A 21950-nucleotide genomic window follows, 5' to 3' on the forward strand; every position below is an offset into this window, starting at 1 on the left:
AGGTCCTTGAATAAGAATAGTAATAAAAGAAATGACAAAATACAGATAAACCAAATAAAATCACCGTTGCCATGCATAGTTTATAGAGAATGATACACTACCCAGTACAGTAAATCATTGATCAGCAAATGGTGTTTGAAAATAACTAGCTTTTTGTCTTATTTCACTGCATTGTCTGCATTACTAATCACTGCACTTTTATCCACATCTGCACTTAACAGATGTTATCGTTGTGGCAGTTTGCAAAAAATATTGTCCAGATATACCCCATGACTTAGCCACAGCATAGAAATGTCAAAAGAGATAGAAGACACTGTTTTCTTGATTTCTGATTCACCCATTGAGTCACACAGGCAAACCCACATCGGCAGCACTTCCTGTTTCACGTGTTTGCGTGTTGATCAGGGCGCTACTCTGTGTTTTTCTTTTTCACGGAAGCTCCCCAACACTCACACAATCAGAAATTAAAGAGACAATGGGCCTGGACAGCTTCCCATCATAGAGTTTTATCGAGTTATCTTACAGGATGATGTTGATGTAGCAGCACAATGAGCCCGAACATTAATGTACATCTCATACAGAGTGGCTTCGAGTGAAAAATAATCTGCTGGTGTAGTGAGAGACCTGTAAATAACACATACAGCTGGGTGCTGATGCAGTTAACCACAAAGAGGTTTTGTTACACTTGTATGTGAAGCAACTGACTGAACTGTTCCTCCGTGTAAAAACCTTTTGTTGTTCCTGCAGAGACAGAGACCACCATCTGAAAACCTTTAAATCTGTGGTTCCTGCTAGCAAACTGGTGGACTGGCTGCTGTCACAGGTAAAATCGGCATCTATTCTACTAATCCTAACTCAAAAACTGTTTTTCTCATACAAATAAGACTAGTGTTATAAGAATGTATTCGTTCGGACATGTAGACCATACAAACTATGGGCATTTGTCATTATTTACTGAAGTTTAAGAGCACAGAAGAGGATTGTTAGCAATACAGGTTTGAGTTTCTTCCAAATTCAAGAATGTGTGCTCATGATAGTTTAGTCAGTAAAACAAAAATAAGTCAATATAATTCAAAAAGTGTTTTCTGTATTACCAATACGGAAAAAGATTAACACCCAACATGCTATAGATATTTTATAAAATGTGTTTCCATACTTTAATTCTGTCTGCTCTGTGTAAACGCAGCCTGCAGTTCAGCTCGAAAAATTTCTGGCTATTTGTCACAGGACTCACGGTTGTTGCCCCAAGACCTCAAAATTTTATTTTTTTTTACATAGCGTAGTTAGAGCTAACACAACATGTTGGGCTAGTTTTTAGATGGGACACGTCTAATAAAGTGTTTTAAGTTTTTCAATTGAACAACATGTCACAGATGAATAGTTCATAGACCGTCTAAAAGTTTTAAATCTAATTATTCTTTCTGCTTTTACATTTTTTTTTTTTGCTCTGATAAATTGTGATATTTTGGTCCCTTTTTTTTTCTTTTATAGAATCCAGAATGAGTCTTATAATCTGTCACTGCCTTTATTAGACACAGTGATTGAACAGATGTTGATCAAAGCTCAGCATCTGAGCTCCACTGGTGCTGCAGTGTGCTGTGTATGAGAAGGTGTAAACAGGCATCGTAACTGACTGACAGTGTGCGTAATTGATTTGGTTTCCAGGGAGACTGCTCGACCCGAGAGGATGCTGTGATGCTGGGTGTGGGGCTCTGCAACAATGGCTTCATGCACCATGGTCAGTTACACTCTCTCTCATATATGCATGAAGGACAGATGGGCACAAACACACACGCAGAGTGATGAGTATTTCACTTCAGTCTGGTAACACTCTGACATGATGTGAATTTCCAGTGCTTTCATTTGCAACAGCTCAGTTCTGAACTTCATTCATGCTGCTGTTGTGTGACTTCATTCATTTTCATTCTCACCTCACTGTGCTGCTCACTTACATCATCTTGCCTCAACCTTTTTTTTAACCTCCAGTCTTTCCACTTGTCAGCCCACAAAAATGTATTATTGTCCTATTGTCTTATAGGTTGAAAAAGATAGATTACAAATTTGCATACCCAGTCTAAATTTTCAAACCTCACTGACCACACTGCAGTGGATCGGCTTTGGTTCCAGCCCGGCATGTTGAATGTAAACAGTTTTAGCAGTGTACACTAACCGCAGCTGTTTGGATTTGCTACACGGCTGTCTGGGTCAGTCCACTGAACCATGACCACTGGTTAGGGCCTAAAATTGAACCAGCCATCATCATTGGACAAGTGTATTATCGCTAAAGTGAGAAGCACTTTAAAAAAGTAGTTACTTAATCCTGAAGAAGTCACATGATGACAGCACTTCCTGATTTCTTGACACGTATAGTGAAGTATACAAGAAGACTGAATTTTAATAAGATCATTTTTAACTGGGTAGTTTTGTGGATCTGATTGACACTGACTGTCTAGTACGGTCACACAATGCAGTTTCAGATTCAGTATTACGATGTGCACGAGTAGTAAGGCCGCTTCACTCAAACACATCATGCTGCAACTTTTTCAACAGGTTGACACAAAAAGGAAACTAGGATGGTTCTCATTTTCCATGACTAATCTACAAGAGAAATCTGTGTCATAGAACAGTATTTACTCTGACTAGTGGTCTGTTTAAAACTTTATTTACTGCACAGAGTTTGTTGACATGCAGGCTCCAAATGTGCACAGCAAAATGAGCGAGGATGATGTTGACAGAAAACAGCAATGATTGCCACCACATGAGACAAGACAAATTCATTTGACCATTTAAATCACACCACAGAGCTCTGTAGGACGAGTGCAGTCAAAAACTATTACTACTGGCTTTTTCTGCTTTTTTTTTTAAAGTCATTTTTATGTTCTATGATGCACTCCCCTACAGAATGTCCCCAATCTTTCTAAAATGAATATCATTATTATTCCCATCTATGCTTAGAAAAGCAAAATATTGAACAACCGTGGTGTCTCGTCTTTCATAATGACAGGTTTACAAATGATTCCTGTAAATACTTCATCTAGTGTTTGTGCTCCCAGACCGTCATTGAGTGACTTTTCCTCACTTTTTGCTCACCTCTCTTGTGCTCACACATACACCTACCTCCCACTACCATCTGTTGAGAGGCGGCACCTGTTCTCTGGCCTTCTTCAGTGTGATGACCTTTATCTTCTCACCTGTCTGCAGTCACTCTTCTAGATCTTAGTCAGCACATCTGCTGGCTCAGGCTCCTCATCCCTCCCTTGGCTGATCACTTAAACAGATAGCAAAGTTCATGTGGCTTTTATCTGTCCTTACCTGCTTACACCATCTACACTGTCATCAACACCTGCTGCATTTCGTCCTTCAGAAAACTCAGCATATAAAGCTTGAGATGCTTTCAAACATGTGGTTCATTGCATTGTTGGCTAATGTTAGAGACGGCATTCCTTTCAAACTGATGGCAGGTTTTAGGGTTCAGAGTTAAACGCCATTTCTTGTAATATGACGTGTAAAATGTGTCTGTCATGTTTGCCCAAATACTTGCATCACTGCTTCCCATTTTACATTGTGCATTTACAGTTAAACTACAGAAAGAAAAAACACATTTGCAATTGAGCATTCCCATCAACTGCCTGCTCCTGTCCAGTAGGCTGAGCCTTATCCTTGTTTTCTTGAGCCCTAGATCTTGACAGTTGTTCTCATCATTGAATGAAGATTTAGCAACGTGTGAGTAACGGTGTGTTATTATGGTCTGACAGTTTCCGGAGCAGCACTCCCTCTGGTTAAATAGGTGGTGTTAAGGTATTATAGGGCCACAGCCTCCGTGACTCAGAGGAAATAACTAATATTCAGGCATCGTTTGAGTTGGCATGAGGCCAGTGTTGGTGGGTGTAGCGTGTGTAATGAATTTGTGAAGCCTTTTGTTCATCTGTGGGTGCCAGATGCCGTCCAAATCGCTGAACAGCTGAGTACCTTCGGCTCTCCGAGATGCCTGTACAAGCCCCATTTTACAGTGTCCGCAGAGAGTTATACACTAAGACGCTTACGTAAGATTGGGAAACATCCTCAGTTGGCCATCTTCTGTCCGTGAATGAAAGTCCTATCATGCCTTTTAAGTACAAACATCAAAAAGCTGCTGGTAAATTGTGTACTGTAAGAGTGGTGGATGTCCTGTCACTTCAGGCCTGCTTCTGTCTTTGCACCTGTTTCAGTTGTTCTTGTCCTTCAGCCCAGCCATCATAAATGCAAAATGATTGTGAAAGAGCGCCTGTTACTTTAATTTACTTTTCAAAGGAATGTGATGAAATTAAAGTAATTGTATGTATTTGTATGTATTTTTTATATGAGCACACAAAGTTGGGTGGATAAATGCATGTGTATAATTATTAAGGTACCTGATGTCAGTGATCACAGTTATGTGACAATTGGCATACGTTTGTCCGTCTGTAAGTAACATTACTCAAAAACGGACTCGCGGATTTGGATGAATTTTTCAGGAAAGGTCAGAAAGGACACAAGGACCACCTGACTAGATTTAGGCAGTGATGCAGCTTACAGTCTGGATCCACAGATTTCTTAGAAATTTCTGCATCATTGCGAGATAGCGGCACGGCGTCACTGCAACTATGACTACAAGTGAACACTACTGTACGTCAGTTGCCTGCTGACGATCACATGATTGCGATCCTGCTGCAAATCAACCATTGCAGACTTATCAGGACTTGCGTGTAGAAAATGAAATGTGAAACAATTGATTCAATTGTAGGGGTGTTTCTGAGTCCCATCAGTTCCCGCCACCTGCTACATATTTGAGTGACAGGATTCGGTATCCGCACATAACGTACACATGCATAACACACACCTGTGCTCAGTGCAAGGCCATTTTGTTTGTGGCTACATCTATGTTAAATGACCACATTCTATCGTGCCATGATTTCGGCCACAAATTTTTTTCAAGATTTCATCCGTCGGAAATGAGATGACGACTGAGTGGCTTTTGCGGAGTACTGCGCTCTCTGGGTGCTTTTCTTGTTTAAAACGTGACAGTAGGATTAGTGTAGCATGTTTTTTTTTTTTTTTTTTTTTTTTTTAAACTGCTGTAACTAGAACATTCTCCTCACCTGTCTGAAGTGCCCCAGGTGTTGATGGGAATCTCAGTCTAACAGTGGGATTTCAGACACTCTCAGCCACACACAGCAGACTGTTTCTTGTGTCCTCAGAGTCCTGCTAAACCTGGCCCGTGCTGGCTGCGACCCAGATGTGCTTTAACTCCAGATGTTCCTGCTAGCCTCATCAGCTAATGAGCTAATTAACCGTTAACTTGTTTGTGTGAAGATGTCAACACCTAAAGCTTCCTTTGATTCTGCGAATACTTGTATGTCTACACAGGTCTTTGAAGTAGGACATGACCTGCAAGTAACTCTGTGCCATTTTGGAAAACACTTAACATTTACAAGAAACACTTGTTCCACTTTGAGCTCAGCACGTTGCATTAATAATGGACCAGGAATCATCAAAGCTAAATGTAAAAGGCCTTTTGGCCACTTTGTCGCTTCACCCATTTTCTTTCTTTTTTTTTCAGCCAACTGACAAAACTGAGATGTGATGTATTGCTGTTGAGCTAATTGTTGCTTTCTGCTCACATGCTGTGCTTTGTGTTTTTTGTGTGTGTTTTTCTCCTTTAGTCTTGGAGAAGAGCGAGTTTAAAGACGAGTCCCAGTTCTTCCGTTTCTATGCAGACGAGGAAACTGAGGGAACCAGCACCAAGAGCAAGCAACTCCAGAGAAATGACTTCAAACTCATTGAGAACATCTTAGCCAAATCTCTCGTGGTGAGCAGGAACACACACACTCATTTCTACATTCTCTCCCATATATGCATGGATTTACAGATTGCAGGTTCGGTTTTAAATACCGGCCTCACACTATAATTTTCGTTTCCTTTGGAGATACTGAATGTGGCACAGAGATGTTTTAATTCAGTGCATTTTACAGCAATATCAACTCTTAACAGTTTCCAGCATAAAAACAAAGAAAACAACCTTTTCAAATGCATCCTTATGAGCCACTCTTTCATATTCTGAATGGAAGTGTTTACACAGAAATTTCAGAACAAACCTGTAGCAACCAGTAACGTAATCATGACCAATAATGTAATAAGTTTGACCATTTTAAATTTAATAAAGCCAATAATGTAATATCATTTTGCCAATAATGTAATAAATTATTATGTTATTGATTGGTGATTAAATTAATGGGACATTAAATAGTCATTTTAAAAAATCCTTTGAAAGTGTCATAACTGCAGCCAGTAATGTAGTAATGCATAAATATTACTGCATTTCTTGTAAATAAAACATTTTTTGCAGTTTTTGTGCAGTTTGCTCATCAAAAATAGGCATAGTGGATGGTCATCATATTCATTCATCAAGGATACGTACCATGTAGCTGTCACTGTTCTTAATTATGGCTGTAAGAGCCAAAAAGAAAATTTGTTGTGCAAAATCTTGTACAACATTATAGGGCTGGACCTGAATATCCGAATATTCATTCGTGACAGTGGTATCCGATTATTAATTTTGAGATCCGAATATCCCCCAACCACTCCATTCGTTGCGGAGCGGACCGAATATTCGGATAATCGTCATTAATTGGGGCCGAATATTCGGAGCCCAGAAACTGCTGTTCGGGCCAGCCCTACAACATTATGCGGCTGCATTATCGTCTACAGTTATTACATTTTCAAAGGATTTTTTTAATGCCAGGCCATTAGTGTAAGAACTTACTACATTATGGACAAAATGTTATTACTTTATTGGCTCAAAAACTTTACCACATAATTGGCAAGTTATTATGTTATTGACTTTTTTACATTTAAAATGGCCAAAATTCTTATATTAGTTAGTCCGTTTGTGAATAATGTTGCACACAGACGGACAAACCAATGCCGATCGTCACACATTTACTCGGCCACATTCCTTGACTGAGTAAATATTAGGACCTTTCTTTCAGTAAGGTAATAATGGCTCAAGTCGCATCTAAGTATTACACATCCTGCAATCAATCTAAAGTAACAGCAATAAAAATAGACCCTGGGTCAGACATGCTACATAATATCAATGCTAAATTGTGGTGTTTATGATTTGCTCACCACATTGTTTCAAACTATGATTTCTATGTAAAATCGATTAATTGTTCAGCAATGAGCAGGACTGAATTGTATAGCTTTTAATTGAACTGACACCGTGACATCTATTTTCCTTCTCTTGACTTGATGCTACCCGTGTTTATGTGTGTCTCTTCTTACCGATCTCCACAGCTACAAACAAGAAAAGCACTCAGAGCGCAGTTTTCCACCAAGGCTTTTCATTCCTCCATATGGCATTATCAGAAATAATCGTTTTTCTTTATTAATGCAGCATTTGTTTATTAGTTATTGATGATCTGAAATCACAGCAACATAGAATTTGGCCATTTAATATAGATGCACCCACAAACAAAATGACCTTGTAGCATAAATATGTAGCAGCCAGCAGGAATTGATGGGACTTGGAAACGGATCCACAATTTAATCAATTGCTCCCTTTGTCATTCCTGACAGAAAAGTCCAGATTAGTCTGCAGCGCCGGATTGTAGTAGCATCGCAATCATGTGATCGTCAGCAGGCAGTTGACGTAGTGTTCACTTGTTGTCATAGTTACAGTGATGCCTGCCGCTATCTCTCAATGATACAGAAATCTTTAACAAATTCGTGAATCCAAACTATAAGCTGCATCACTGGCAAAATCGAATCAGTTGGTCCTTGTTTCATTTTTGACTTTCCCTGTAAAGTTCATCCAAATCCGTTTGTCCGTGTTTCAGTATTGTTAACAGACAGACAAACGTATGCCGATCGTCACATAACTCCGCCGCATTCCTCAGCGGAGGAATAACTACACAAGAAAGGAAATGGGCAGCTGCAATGACAATAAAATTTCTGAATTCACGCTTGCATCTTAATGAACATTTTGTCATGAACATCGTCATAATATAATGGGCTGTATTGGCTGGCATGAAGTCCCCGTTGTGCTGCCACTGAGACAAGAGATGGAACTATGAGAGGCGACCGAAATTAATTGTTGCAGACAGACAAATGCACTATAAATGAACAATAAGTCCTCATTTGATTATGCTGGTGACGGTGCACAGAACTGAAAATGAGGCTTGTATTTGGTACCAACACCAGTTTGGATTTTTCCTCCTTCACTCATTGTTCTGCTTTAACCCTCTAAATCCCAAAAAATGGCAGTAAATTAATGGTATCTTTGAAAAATCACTAAAAATACATAATTTATTAGAGACAGTAACCATAAAAGCAAAAATAGTTGTAGGATCGGAGTAATGTGTAGGAGTTGTAAAATCGACTCATTCTCTCTGTTTTAACCATTTTTGGACAATAAATGGTATAATTTTGGTGCTTTTCTTCCTTTTTTTTTCTTTTTGAAAGATCGTATGCCTTTCAAAATCGCAGTGGGTTTTGGGTTTGGAGGGTTAAATCCTATCAAGTCGTCATCACACCTGCAGCGCAGATGCAGCCATGGGTTGAATACTGACTTTTTTCCATAGTAAAACCATAGAGATGGTACATAGTGTGTGCAATATATATAATTTTCCCTGTTAAATGAGACAGGAAACTAAGTGATTGTACACTGTGCTGGGTGATTTCCAGAGATGGAAACAGAAAGTGAACTGCTTAGTTAAGTCCATTCTCTTTAGGGAAACCCAGAAGCATCACCGGCATCCCTTTCCGTATCAGAGTGGGAAGTAGGCACGCTATCTCGTCCTCCACAAGAAATAGAAAAGGCTTTTCTCCTTGATTAGCGGAACTAATCCTCCGTCTTGCCCATTATTGAAGCGAAGTGCAGGAACTCTTTATTTACCGCAGTCATCTCCTCTGATATAACGCACACAGATCCCCATCTTATCAGGACTGTGCAGCAGGAAGATGGCCTCAGCAGCTTAACTAATGCAAGCTGCTAATGTGTTTGGTGATGGCAGCATTTTACTAAGCTTTGCCCCACAGGGGAATACAGTGTGAGAAATCACAAACACAGCTATGATTATGTGTGGATAGTTTGTATGCAGGACCCCCCAGAAAGAGTGCTGTATAATATTATTTAAGCTGTATCGATTCCTAAAAATAGATATATCATGGATGCAGTTGACCTTTTATGGAAAGAGCATTCAGCTGACTTTTGTAAATAGTCGTATGATTTGTGTACATTACTCTCTTCTTTTCAGTTCGTGCAAAACAGCCGCGGAGCTGAATGATACAATGTCTATGACTATGTGGTGCTGAAACAGTACGGCTACTTTCTTGCTTATGATGCTAAACCAGTGGAAGACCTTTAAGTCTGGCAGTCAGCAGTGTAAATGTGAGAGTAATTTTGTGATTTTTCCCTGCTAGATTCACCCTGAGGAAGAAGACTACGGCTTTGAGATTGAGGAGAAAAACAAGGCTATTGTAGTGAAGTCTGTCACCAGAGGCTCACATGCTGAGGTAATGGTCAACACAAACACACACACAAGCACACTCTCACCCCAGGGTGTTAGTTCCAGTAGGTAATGGCTGTCTACTGTTTGGACGGCTGCTGTCACTCTGCATCTATTCCCTTTAGAAGAACTTCGCTCTGATTGGTTGCACAACCGTTGACATATTAACTCACATCATCTCCAGACAAAGTACACACACACACACACACACACACACACACACACACACACACACACACACACACACACACACACACACACACACACACACACACACACACACACACACACACAGCTTCACTCATCAAGAGCATATTAAACGCAGACAACACCTTGGCAAAACATGAGAAATTAAAGCATGCATTCTTATTTGGTTTCTTTTCTTAATTTTAGCATTTTTGTTTTAATGTATAGACTGGAGGAGTCAGCAGATAGTGTTTTATTACTGTGTCAGCAACGTTAAATATGTTTTTCAACCAGACCAAAAAAAAAAGTTAGTGACGCCGTAATTGTTGCAGTGACACAAGATGAACAAGGCAACTATTTTCCTGTCTTTTCTGTCATTTCTCCTCATGTTATGTCACTTAGACAAGTTTCAGTCTGACAAGTTACCCAAGTCTGTGTACTGTTAATTTTTTTCAATGTCATCTCACTTGGGGGGAAAAAAAAACCCAGGATGTTTGTGGAATCTTCCTTTTCCACAGGTCTGGAGATGGGAAATCTTTTGTTCAGCATTTTGAGTTTTACTTCTCTGAACCCCAAGTAGTTTCTGGGTGATTTTCACGAACATCTTTACTCACTGTGGGCTCATTTTTTTTACTGCAATATAAAGTCCTGAACCTGTAGGGAAACATCCATGACTAGAGGTAGAGACAATGCAAAACTGGCTGCAGTATAACAGATTAAAGTATCATGTCATAAATACAGAAAAAAAACTAAAGGGATGCTTCTTTGATAGCTTTTTTTTAATGGAATCAACATCTACAACATTTTTCCAAGTGTCCATGGGTGTTATCAATACAGTAAAAATATTGTGAATCGACAAGATACAGATATGCTACATTCTACATGCTTTCTTTATTTCTACTCAGTGTAAACACAGCCTGGAGTTCAACCAAATAACAGTGAATTTTGGGCACATTGTTGTTAGTTGCAAGTTAATCAGCCATACTGCTGCAGTTACGCTGATGAGTGCTGAATTTGTTTTTTTTACATAATCATCTTTGTGTAAATTGCTAATTTGTTTCTACATTTTTGAATGACACATGTAGAATAAAGTCATTTTGATGGAACATCACAATTTGATTCGCTTTTAGTAACAAATACCGTCAAAAAGTTTCTTTCAGATTTACAGTTTATAGCTCCAAAAATTATGTAGTTCTCTTTTTTTCACCTTTTGTTGGCTTTATTAGATAGGTTAGTAGAGAGACAGACAGAAAAGTAGGGAGAAAAATGGGGGAAGATCTGCAGTAAAGAGCTGTGAGCTGGAATCAGACCCAGACTGCTGCATCGCGGACTTTAGCCCCGGTTCATGGGCTGCCTGCTCAACCAGTTGAGCTATCTGTGTACCATAAATTGTGTAATTCTGGCATTTTTTCTCAAAAATAACTTGCCTTTGAAACCTGCTGGCAGGTTTGGGGGTTCAGAGGGTTAAATAATTTGCTCCCCACCATGTAATTTTGCCCTCATTTCTCTCTGTGGTTGAAGTTTTCTCTTTAAATCTGTTATTTTACTTATTGCAGGTCTTTCTCACAATGCCCTTCTCCTTTCTTGATAATCTTACTTCTCCTCCTCTGCCTGCTCCCGCTGCAGTAAAAGCCTCACTCTCTTACTCCTTTTTCTTCATTTGTCTCTTCCTCTGTTATTCATCCCCCATGTCCTCCATTTCCCACAATAACAGGATTGCTAGATGTGGCACGGCCCATGTGCCAGCACAGTGAATGAAGCTCAGCTGATTCCCATGGGGCTCTGAAAGGGCTGAGAGAGACACACTCGCACACTGAGCTCTTTCACTATATGATACTATTATAGAAAGTCACGTGTAGACCAGCACCCCTGCTGTGTAATCACACACACATACACATACATACATCCTTCCTCATTCAAATGGCCGTGGCTCCTCCCAGTCGTTCCTACATCCATCCTGGGCTGCTGTCCAAAGTCAGAGCCAGACTCAGCCAAGGCCACCCCACCGGATCTTTGCCCAGGACACTAGACTCACACAGCAAACACACAGAGGCTGCATTATTCTCACAACGTGACAGAAGATGTGAAAGATGACTGCATTTAAGGACACGCAGCAGACTGTGTGTGTGTCTGTCATTTCTAAAGGGATTTTGGACGCTGATATCTGGGGATGTTTGATACTTTGGGAGCATTTAAATTAGTTTGTGCAACTGTTGGTGAATCTCCAGACTTAAAAGCACTGTGGCTGATGAGAGCAGATTTAGTTAGAGGGATAAGGCAAGACCTGTCGCTGGCAGAAACACCTAGCCACATGATGAGGAAAATGGAAATAGAGGGCATCTCTGTATTCCTGTTTGCAAAAACGTGGAAAGTAAAAGTAACCACTTAGTTTGGGAATACATGCAAATCTAACAGACAGCAGGAAAGACACTAGAGTGTAAACATCATAGAACTTAGTCATAGTGGGTAGCCACTTTTGATATGCACTCCCTTAACAAAAACTCCATTCATATGCTGGAAAATAGATGAGAAGATGGAGCAGGCTGTGAAAAATTTGAGTAGCACACACTGGTATTCTGTCATGTGGGTCAGTCCGTGTTAGTTCAGACAGAATTAGGGAAATTTGTCGCTGCATCGTCTCTGATTTTTTTTGAGTTCACTTATTTGTTATTTGGGCCTCAAAGCATCCATCCATCCATCCATCCATCATCTATACACCGCTTAGTCCTCATTAGAGTCATGAGGGCGCTGGACTCTATGCCAGCTGACTTAGGGTGAAGGCAGGGGACACAGGGCTACACATAACGACAAACAATCACACTCACACCTACAGACAATTAAGAGTTACCAATTAACGTCGGCATGTTTTTGTGAACCGGGCATCTTCTAGCTGTGAGGCGATGGTGCTAGCCACAAGGCCACTATGCAGCCTGACTTAAAACCAATTTCTGCACAATATTTTGATGAATTAAGATTCTCATGTTTTCAGACTGGTAAATTTTTGGATTTAGACGCTCAAGGCCTTTTGACACAGTGTACTGAACTTGACTTTGAGGAATCAACACTTAATCTGAGCAAAATGCAGCACACAGTTGAGGCCTGACTGTGATAATAGGGTGGTAATTTGCAAATTAATTGTGGTCCCAGCCTGAAATTCTTACTGCACAAATGGAGCATTAGAGGGAGCTAAATCAAGTTGAAACCTAAAAATAACAGTATTCTGTCTCCTGTCTGTCCATCTGTCCATCCAGATGGCTGGCCTGCAGGTGGGCAGGAAGATCTTTACCATCAACGAGGACCTGCTGTTCCTGAGGCCGTTCTCAGAGGTTGAAACCATGATTAACCAGGCCTTCTGCATGCGACGCTCCTTGCGACTGCTGGTTGCCACGAAGGCCAAGGAGTAAGGGAGCAAACACCCAAACACACACACACACACACACACACACACACACACACACACACACACACACACACACACACACACACACACACACACACACACACACACACACACAGGACACACTGGTCTGACTGGTCTTTTCTCTTTCAGGATTGTGAAGATCCCTGACCACCCAGACAGCCTCTCCTTCAGACTCTGTGGCTCTTCCCCTCCCCATGTCCATGCTGTCAGGAAAGGTGAGGGACAGATTTTACACCCAGAATCCCAAAACCTGCCAATAGGTTTAAAATCTGTTATCTTTTAAAACATAACAGAATTACACCATTTATCAGAGCAAGGAGCTGTACAATTCAAAAGAATTTTGAGATTTTCAACCTTCCTGCGGGCCTTAAGCATCCTGAACATTATCTGTGATCACAGTTCCATAGAAAATTTTAACCCACTTTCAGTTTAAAATCAAGGTATTACAGCAAAGGCATTTTATTCTACGAGTCTCTGTTAAATAAAAACAAAAAAAGCATTTGCCCTAACCAGATTCTGTAATAAACAAAAGCAGCTAAAAATTCTGCATTCCTCATTGCAGCGGACAAGCCATTAGGAATTGTCACATGACAAACTTGAAAAGCACACGGAGAGCGCATTAGTTGTTGAGTATCATTTCCAATGGCTGAAATCTTTAAAAAATATCATGGATCCAGACTATAAGCTGCATCACTGCCAAAACCTGTGAAAATCAATTGGTCCTTGTGTCATTTCTGACCTTCCCTGAAAATTTCATCCAAATCCATTAATCTGTTTTTGAGTAATGTGACAGACAGACAGACAGACAGAACTGCAGGTTGTTTTTACACAGAGCAGATAGGAGTACGGAAACAGATTTCTCAGTAGTAAGATATCTATAATATGTTTATTTATTTATTTATTTGATAGGGAGAGTGCACATTAATGAACATATATTTAGATGGCAATAGATGTTTCTTCCTTTTTGTTGTTTAATTTCATACTGAGTGAAAGACATATTTGAGTTCTCTCTCCTTTGTCATGGGTTTTCTTTTTTTTTTATAGAGGTGCAGGACTTTATATTGCAGTATGAAATGGGCCCAAAGTAAATAAAAAACAAAAAACAAAAATGAAGTGTGACAGGAGCAAAAAATCACCTAGAACCTGCCTGAAGTTCAGATGGTTAACTGACTTCCACAACAATCACCACAGTACTTTACTTTGGTTGTGGATGAATTTCAGTGTTAGTCCTTCTGCTATGAGTCTCTGAGGAATAACCAGCAGGATGAGCTCTTACTATTGGGTTGAAATGAATGATAATAGGGCTGTAAAACGAAACGGATCTTCCTACCACCCAAACTAAACAAGAAGAGAAATTGTGCACCATGCAGTGTCATCATTCACATGAAAAGAAACAGTGTTTATTCTAGTTTTTGCCAAAGATAATGCCATAAATGTGCTTGTATGATTGAAAAGTAATTAGCTAAACAGTTAACCAGTTTCCATCTCCCTGCCAGGCAGATGAAGTTAAATTAGTATTTCTTGGATTCCGTCTTAAGCAACATATATTTTGCTTGTGATCCAGCACTGGGGATCTGTCAGTAGATGTTACATTTTTGACCTTGTTATTGCTGTATCAGTGTCAATAAATGTGTTAAACGTGTTTGTTGTCAGAAGCACAAGTAATTGAGTGAATTCAGGGGAAGCATGAGGTAACTCTAGCCTCAAACCACCTGTTACAATCTGCTTTTAGTGAGCCTCTGTTAAGTTTTTACGGCCTCCTGTTTGCCAGACGGCCTGTGGGCAGGGTTCAAACCCTAATAGAGCAAACTCTGCTTTTATAACAGACACAGTATTCACATGGACACCACACACTCACACACACACACACACACATATAGACAGCTCCTCTGTCTTAAAACCCCCTGGCCAGATGTTTGTACCACCTCAACTGACACGAAATAAAGAAATGAGAATTTATGCCTCCAATTATGAGAGTTGAGTGAAGGGGGAATCCCAATGTGTAAAGCTGACGAGAGCAGGAGAGAACACACACACACACACACACCCACACCCAGTAAGAAGAGGAGTCACTGACTGGCACAACCAAGGAATGTGATCCGTTGGTTTTACTTTTCTTCATTATGGCTTCTCCACTTTCTCTCCCTGCTGCACTGCTTTCCTTCCTCTCCTGGTATCCTGTATTAACCCCATCTGAACACTGAGTTTTTCGCTGTTCTTAAATTGGTCTGTCTATGTACTGTTCATGCTTGGGTCAAGTAGCTCCAGAGTTAGATAATTGCTGGCCCCCTGAGTAGAAGTGATGCCAGAGCTGGTATTTTTAGACTGAGAGGAAGATGATGGAGGTGTTGATTGGACTTCCAGGCCGTAAAGCCATTAGTAGCTTGAGACAACATGTTATGACACTGAACCCGGTAATTTCTTATTATTTTGTACGAACAAAAAGGACACGTACAGATAGGGGAATTGAATCCAAGAGAATATTAAACTCCACAGATGATAAATTAATTTGTTTAATATGGAAAATACATTTCCCAGGGCATAGGAGACACGTGTATAGCACTTTGTAGTACCTCAATTTCTCTATAAATATATTTATTATGTCTTAAAGTTATTGAGGTGTAAAATTAAAACTGTAAGATTATAAAGACACTTATCACTGCCATCCCTCTAGTTCCTTCTCAACTATGAGGCGTCCCAGCTTTACAAGCCCTTCAGAACTTTATGTAGTTTCTACGTAGAAATGTAGAAACCATTTACTTTCCAGAACAGCTTCTGTTATTTCTAAAGTGTCTCAGCTATGATCTAAGTTCACCAAATGTTCTGCTGTTGGCGCCAAAGGTGAATACAGTCTTCATTGACTTCCAGCACAACAATAGGAAAATCCTCAGTGTTAGCACATTGAGCAGCTAATGTGACTGACGTTCCCATAAGCTCCGATCATGTGGCCACAGGTCAGAGTTCTGTGGAGACCGTAAAGTTGAGTTACATTCAGAGATGGTGGAAGTATGATCTGAAAGCAGTAAACAAGGACTGGATGAGTTGCTGTGTTTTCATGCCACCAGCTGTGCTTCTGTGCAAATGAAACTCAGCCTCTGTTTCCATCGGTTTGCTTCTCTCCTGCTCTCTGTGCTCTGCATTTCAACCCAGACGAATCCCTGGGAAAGCTGTTTTCATTTACACATTTTTCTGTTGTCAAACAGCGGAAATAGCATGAAATAGTAACTGACATGCAGCCCATTAAGATTACATGTTAACCAGCAGACCTAATTGCAAGCTGCCTCTTTATTTACTGCTTAAACACAGTGTTGTCTGACCAGCCCACCGCATGAGTTCAAAACAACACCTGTGCTCTGAATTCTGTTGTTTAACCATGGTAACAGATCATGTAGAAAGAAAGTTTGATGCAACAGTAATACCTGGTCTCACACACGTATTCAATTTTTTGTTAGTTGCTGTGCGGTCAACTGTTTGCTCTGCACTGTCAACCACAGACACAGAGAGAGTCTTCTTCCTGAAGGGGGAGGGGCAGCAACAGTTCAGCTGCATTTAACCAGGAGTTATACAGGCATGGTGAAATTAACCGTCTTTATCGTATATTGAGTAAAAAAAATAATGCAAATCGTGATCTGGAGACATGCATTGTTTTGCTATAAAAAGGCACAGTGTAGGACCTCATTAGCGTCATGTTTTTATATTAGCCTTGTGCTGTATTTAGTTCCACTGCATCAATGCCATGCTGTAACCTCTGATCTGTGATCTTGTGTTGACACCCCGCAGGCTGGGAGGCAGCAGCGGCAGGTCTTCAGCCTGGTCAGGTTATTTTGAAGGTCAACGGCAACAATGTCAACCACAGTGAGCACCAAGAGGTCCTGGAGCACTTCACTGCCCAGCAAGATCACCAGGAGCCTCTGCAAGCGGTGAGAGCACACAGGAAACCAATTCTGTCTCTTGTTTAGTTGGTGTAGGTTTCCTAGCATTGGTCCTTCATTGAGACCAGTCACATCATTCAACTTAATACATGATGTCCAATGGGGTTTTACAATCCTGGTGTGTGTTGCTATGACTTTTACTGCACCAGGAAAATCACTGAATTCTTTATTTGTATGAAAATCTAAACGGTGAATAATGTGGCATTGCTCACTGAAGTTGATAAGCTAAGAGTCTAGAGAACCATCTAGATTATCCATTGTTATGATAAAAACAGTTTTAACATTAGTTTGAGAAACAAATTCATATTCAAAACTTCATTTCATCTACATTCTTTGCTCCAACAGTATGTTGTCTGGTAATTTCTTACATAAATTACTGTTGTCTCTGTATTTCTGCAGCCTCTTGCAGTGAGTCTTCAACATTTTTCAGCTGAAGTTACAGTCCTACAAGGAAAAAATCACCTCAAACAGCGAATAAAGAACTTGCTTTTTCATTTTAGTAGATTATTAATGCAAGAATTGCAGATTTAGCTTTAGTTTTATTGAACAAACTTCTATATGAATGCTAGTATTTGTACCACATGGCCGGTGTCAAAACTGGAAACACTTCTCTGGTTGTTCTGACATTCCTAAAGCAGTAAAACATGTCTTCTGGCAGTATTTCCCAAGGCTGCAGACAGAGCAGGGTGTCCTCCTTACTGTATAAAGCACAACATTGTTTTATTTAGCTTGTGATAAATACCATTTGTTGAGACCCAGTAAAAGGGCTCAGCTGAGGAGCCTTGTTTTAGACGGGATCCAGTAAATGTTTGCTGGTTCATTAAACAGCTGGAAGAAATAACCAAGATGTTGCTGGTGTGGCTGACTGCCTTGTTGAGTTTGAGTAGGTGAAAACAATCTGCCCACAAGGTACACAGAAATGCGCAAATTCTGTGTACCGACGTCTGCATAGTAATTGCCTCCCTTTCTCCTTCATGCTCTCCCTCTGTATCTCCTACGGATGTATTTTCTTTCTCATCTCTTCCTCATTTCACTGGACTCTTCATTGTAATTCCAATAAATATTTATTGAACATTACATTTATTGCAATCCGTCGATCTTCTTTTTTTCTCCCCTCAGTGTCACTGGGTGTATCGTGCATTTGAGGATGTGGAGGAGCTACAAAGAGAGAGGGGTGCAGGCGAGAAGGACGAGAGCCCCTTCAGACCTTATCCAGTGGAGAACGGCTCTGACCATGAGGACGAGAACGGCACCAATGGAACAGGTGAAACACGATGTTACATCCTCGGAAACACTTCATTACAGTAACACCTGCGCGCCCCATTAAAGATTTATTGTTGTGGCGCTTTGTTAGATTTCTGATAAGATGTTTGAAGGAGTCAAATCCTGGATCGTATTTGTACTGTAGTAGTTTTACTCATCGTTTCAGTCAGCAAAATGTATCTGAACTGCTGCTGAAAACATTGCATCAAAACAATATGCTCCACCTAGTCTGCTATTTTCAGACGGCCTCTGAAGCGGGTTACAGTCACCGTGTCAGTAAAAAGTGGCTTCAGCACTCAGTAATTTATTGTGGATTTAGCAAATTCTTTGTTTGAAAATTACACTGCCACACGATACGTAGGAAGTCACCCAGCAACAATCAGTGTGCTGTATGTGCACTTAGTGGTCAGTTTTTCCCACAGTGCTGGCAGAGGGACATCTGTTCAGCACACTGTGTATCTTTACATATGTCATTACTATAGACGTGTAATGTTACTGGATTTCTGTCCATAACTTAGGAGGCTGTTATACATACAATATTATCTTAAACGTAGTAAGAACGGTATGGCTGTGGGCAGTATAAAGTCCTGCACCTCTATGGAAGCAATAATGGCTAGAAGTACAAAGAAGTCGACTACGCCTTCTGCTCTGCACAGCAATGTTTTTATACCATACATAATTTTAAAAAACAAAGCTGAATGTGTTTGTTTGCTTATTTTACGGCAATGAAAAAAACTGGGATAGACAAGTTGGTACCAAGATTGAAAAAAGAGGCTGTACATACCATACTTATACTACTACTTACATTTTTACATTTACATAATCTGCCCAACAGAACCGCACATCACAAATGAGTAGTTGAAATGTTGTCAGAAATGTCAAAATTCAATTATTTTTGCTGTTTTTTTTTTTTAATCATTTCTGGCTTTGATAAATTGTGTAATTTTGTACATTTTTTAAAGGATAACATCCAAGATGTCTTGCTGTGTTTTTGTGTGACATCTGTTTAATTTTCATAGCCTCTTGTCATCAGCGCTCAAAAATAGTATGTTTTTTTTCTAAATAGGCATAATTACTTTTGAATATATGCTAAGTATTTAAAGTAAAACTGTGATCCACAGACTACAGGCTGGGCAGACTTTCCCTTTCCAGTGAGCTGCCTCTGGTCAGTCTGACGGTGGATAACGTCCACCTGGAGCACGGCGTAGTCTATGAATATGTGAGCACTGCTGGCATCAAGAGCCATGTCCTGGAGAAGATGGTTGAACCCAAAGGCTGCTTCAGCCTCACTGCTAAGGTACTTACGGAAACACGTGGTCTGATGGCCTATAGTGTTTGCATTCCTTGAAAAGCTGCCTATAATGTATTTTCACCTTAATGATTGGGTATATGACACTGAAGAGTCTTTCTTTCATTCATTTATTAGCTGAATGCTAGCTGAAGATGGATAATGTCACCTTTAATTTGTAATAGCTGTTAAGATGACTCGCATGTTCACACCTTCACGCCTCATATGTCATCAAAGGTTGCAAAACGGCCCTTCGTCACTTTGTGGGCCACTGATATTTGATCAAGTCGTATTATTATGACAGTCTGAGGGAGGCGTGAGGGTTTTGTGGCCTCACTCCTGGTTTCAGCTGCTAGCATTAAAAAGAATGTTTTTCTAGATGAGAGGTCTGTTTGCCTTATTTTAGTGCTGCTAGAAAGGCTTTTTTTCACTGACAGGAATGGTGTACCTAAATTTTTATTGTAGTTGTAATCCATCCTCACACACTCTTCTTGTCTCTACAGATCCTTGAGGCATTCTCAGGTGATGACAGCCTCTTTGTTCACAACTGCAGCCAGCTCATCTCCCAGAGCGAGCGAGTAGTTACCATGCCACAGTACGAGTTCAGACAAATCTGCGACACCAAGTTGGAGAGCATCCGACGACGCATCAGCAGCTATCAGCAGGTACTCAGGCATATTTCTGCCCTGTCTTGTGAGTTCAGATATGAGCACAGAAATGCCCTCTATTCATTCACATTGCAATATAATACACTCTTTACTCACTTGTTACTGAGCATTTAGCAGCAGTATCTCTTATAGCAGCATTCTCCCTTCTCTCATCATTGTGTTTCTTATTGACTATTTGTTTTCTGAATACATTATTCTAGTCACAGCCAGACTTTTCAAGGCTTTTTGAGAGAGAAGCTTTTCTGCAGGATGTGAAAGTGATTTGAACTCTGTTTCTTTCTTGTGTTTCTTTCCAAACATTCATATTTGTCCTTTAAACCAAATGTCATTGTCTGTTAACCCTCTGAACCCCCAAACCCTCCTGTGGCTTTAAAAAAGTGACTGAGATGGTGTCATTTATCAGAGGCAGAAATGAGAAAACAGAAGGACAACTGATGGACTATCTTTGAACTATTCATCTGTGGTACCTATTTATTTATTTTTGCTTTAAAAAAAAGCTTAAAAATGTGCTATTTCATCAGAATCATCCGTCACTTCCAATGCTTAAACCACATTCAGTAAAAAACTGAAAATCCTGTGCTCCTTGGTGCAAACATGAGGTCATGAGTGACTCAGCTTTAACAAACTATCACGTGTTATGAATTCAGGGACTTTTCAGCTGAACTGCAGATTTCACACAGCAGAGAGGAGATGTGGATGAAAACTAATTCAAAATCTAAGCAGTAGAGTGTATTTTTTTTTGTTTTAATTCATGGCAGTATGACTGTCATGCTGAACAGGAACCATTTCTGCTTTTTCTCTGCTTGTAGTCACAGTTGTGCTGTTTCCTTAAATGTACAGTACTTTATATCACAAAATGAGCCCACATTAAGTCAAAATGTGACAGGTGCAAAAAAAAAACACACTCCCAGAAACAGCTTGGCGTTAAGATAGACACTCTCAAATGTAATTTATTGCACCACTGATGGTGAAATGCAGCTCATCTTTATACACCTCCAACATTTTAATCTGATGAGAATAGTTAGACACAAAGTAACTCGCACAAATTTCTTCTTATTCATCTTTTTTAAGTTATTTTTTGGACTTTTTGCCTTTATTATATAGGTCAGTGGTGAGAGAGACAGGAAATGTGGGGGAATGACATGCAGCAAAGGGCCACAGGCTGGATTTGAACCCATGACCACTGCATTAGGCAGTATAGCCCCTGTTTATGGGTCGCCCACTCAGCCAGCTGAGCTGTCTGGGCACCTGTTTATCCATCATTTGAGACAGCCATAGCTCTCTTTAGTTCATGGAAAGTCTGTGATATAGTTGTCTGTCTGCATCGTGACCATTTTCTTAAAGGAAAGATGCCACAGCTGCAGTCATGTAGCATGTGTTTTCATTAAACTACGCATTTGCCTTGTTGTTCATGGTTTCTTGTCTTCTTTTCCAGTTTTCCCAGGAGCTGAGGAACAAAGTGTGGCCCTCCTTCCGGCCGGCTGGTGTTCGTCCTCACCCTCTGGGCTGCATGGACTTCGTTCCCACTAACTGTCACATCAACTTGATGCAGGTCTCCTATCCCAAAAGCACTACCTCTGCTGGCAGGACTTTCAGCATCCGTTTTGGTCGCAAAAACTCCCTGTTTGGCTTGGACGCAGAGCAAGGTAGGAACAACACGCACCA

The 21950-nt window shown here is 40.3% G+C and overlaps 1 protein-coding gene across 3 annotated transcripts in view; it reads left to right on the forward strand.

Annotated features, from left to right (window-relative positions):
- Positions 1 to 21950, forward strand: part of prex1 (phosphatidylinositol-3,4,5-trisphosphate-dependent Rac exchange factor 1) — a 101997-nt gene that overhangs the window by 57206 nt on the left and 22841 nt on the right. For all 3 annotated transcript variants that reach the window (XM_051948981.1, XM_051948983.1, XM_051948982.1), the window contains exons 14-24: positions 748 to 823; positions 1666 to 1738; positions 5682 to 5827; positions 9442 to 9534; positions 12965 to 13113; positions 13264 to 13349; positions 16915 to 17054; positions 18186 to 18330; positions 19451 to 19626; positions 20121 to 20282; positions 21721 to 21931. In XM_051948981.1, coding sequence (XP_051804941.1) covers positions 748 to 823; positions 1666 to 1738; positions 5682 to 5827; positions 9442 to 9534; positions 12965 to 13113; positions 13264 to 13349; positions 16915 to 17054; positions 18186 to 18330; positions 19451 to 19626; positions 20121 to 20282; positions 21721 to 21931 — 1457 coding nt within the window. The remainder of the gene's footprint in view (positions 1 to 747; positions 824 to 1665; positions 1739 to 5681; positions 5828 to 9441; positions 9535 to 12964; positions 13114 to 13263; positions 13350 to 16914; positions 17055 to 18185; positions 18331 to 19450; positions 19627 to 20120; positions 20283 to 21720; positions 21932 to 21950) is intronic.

Source organism: Acanthochromis polyacanthus, chromosome 6, assembly GCF_021347895.1.
Source record: "Acanthochromis polyacanthus isolate Apoly-LR-REF ecotype Palm Island chromosome 6, KAUST_Apoly_ChrSc, whole genome shotgun sequence".
NCBI classification, from domain to species: domain Eukaryota; kingdom Metazoa; phylum Chordata; class Actinopteri; family Pomacentridae; genus Acanthochromis; species Acanthochromis polyacanthus.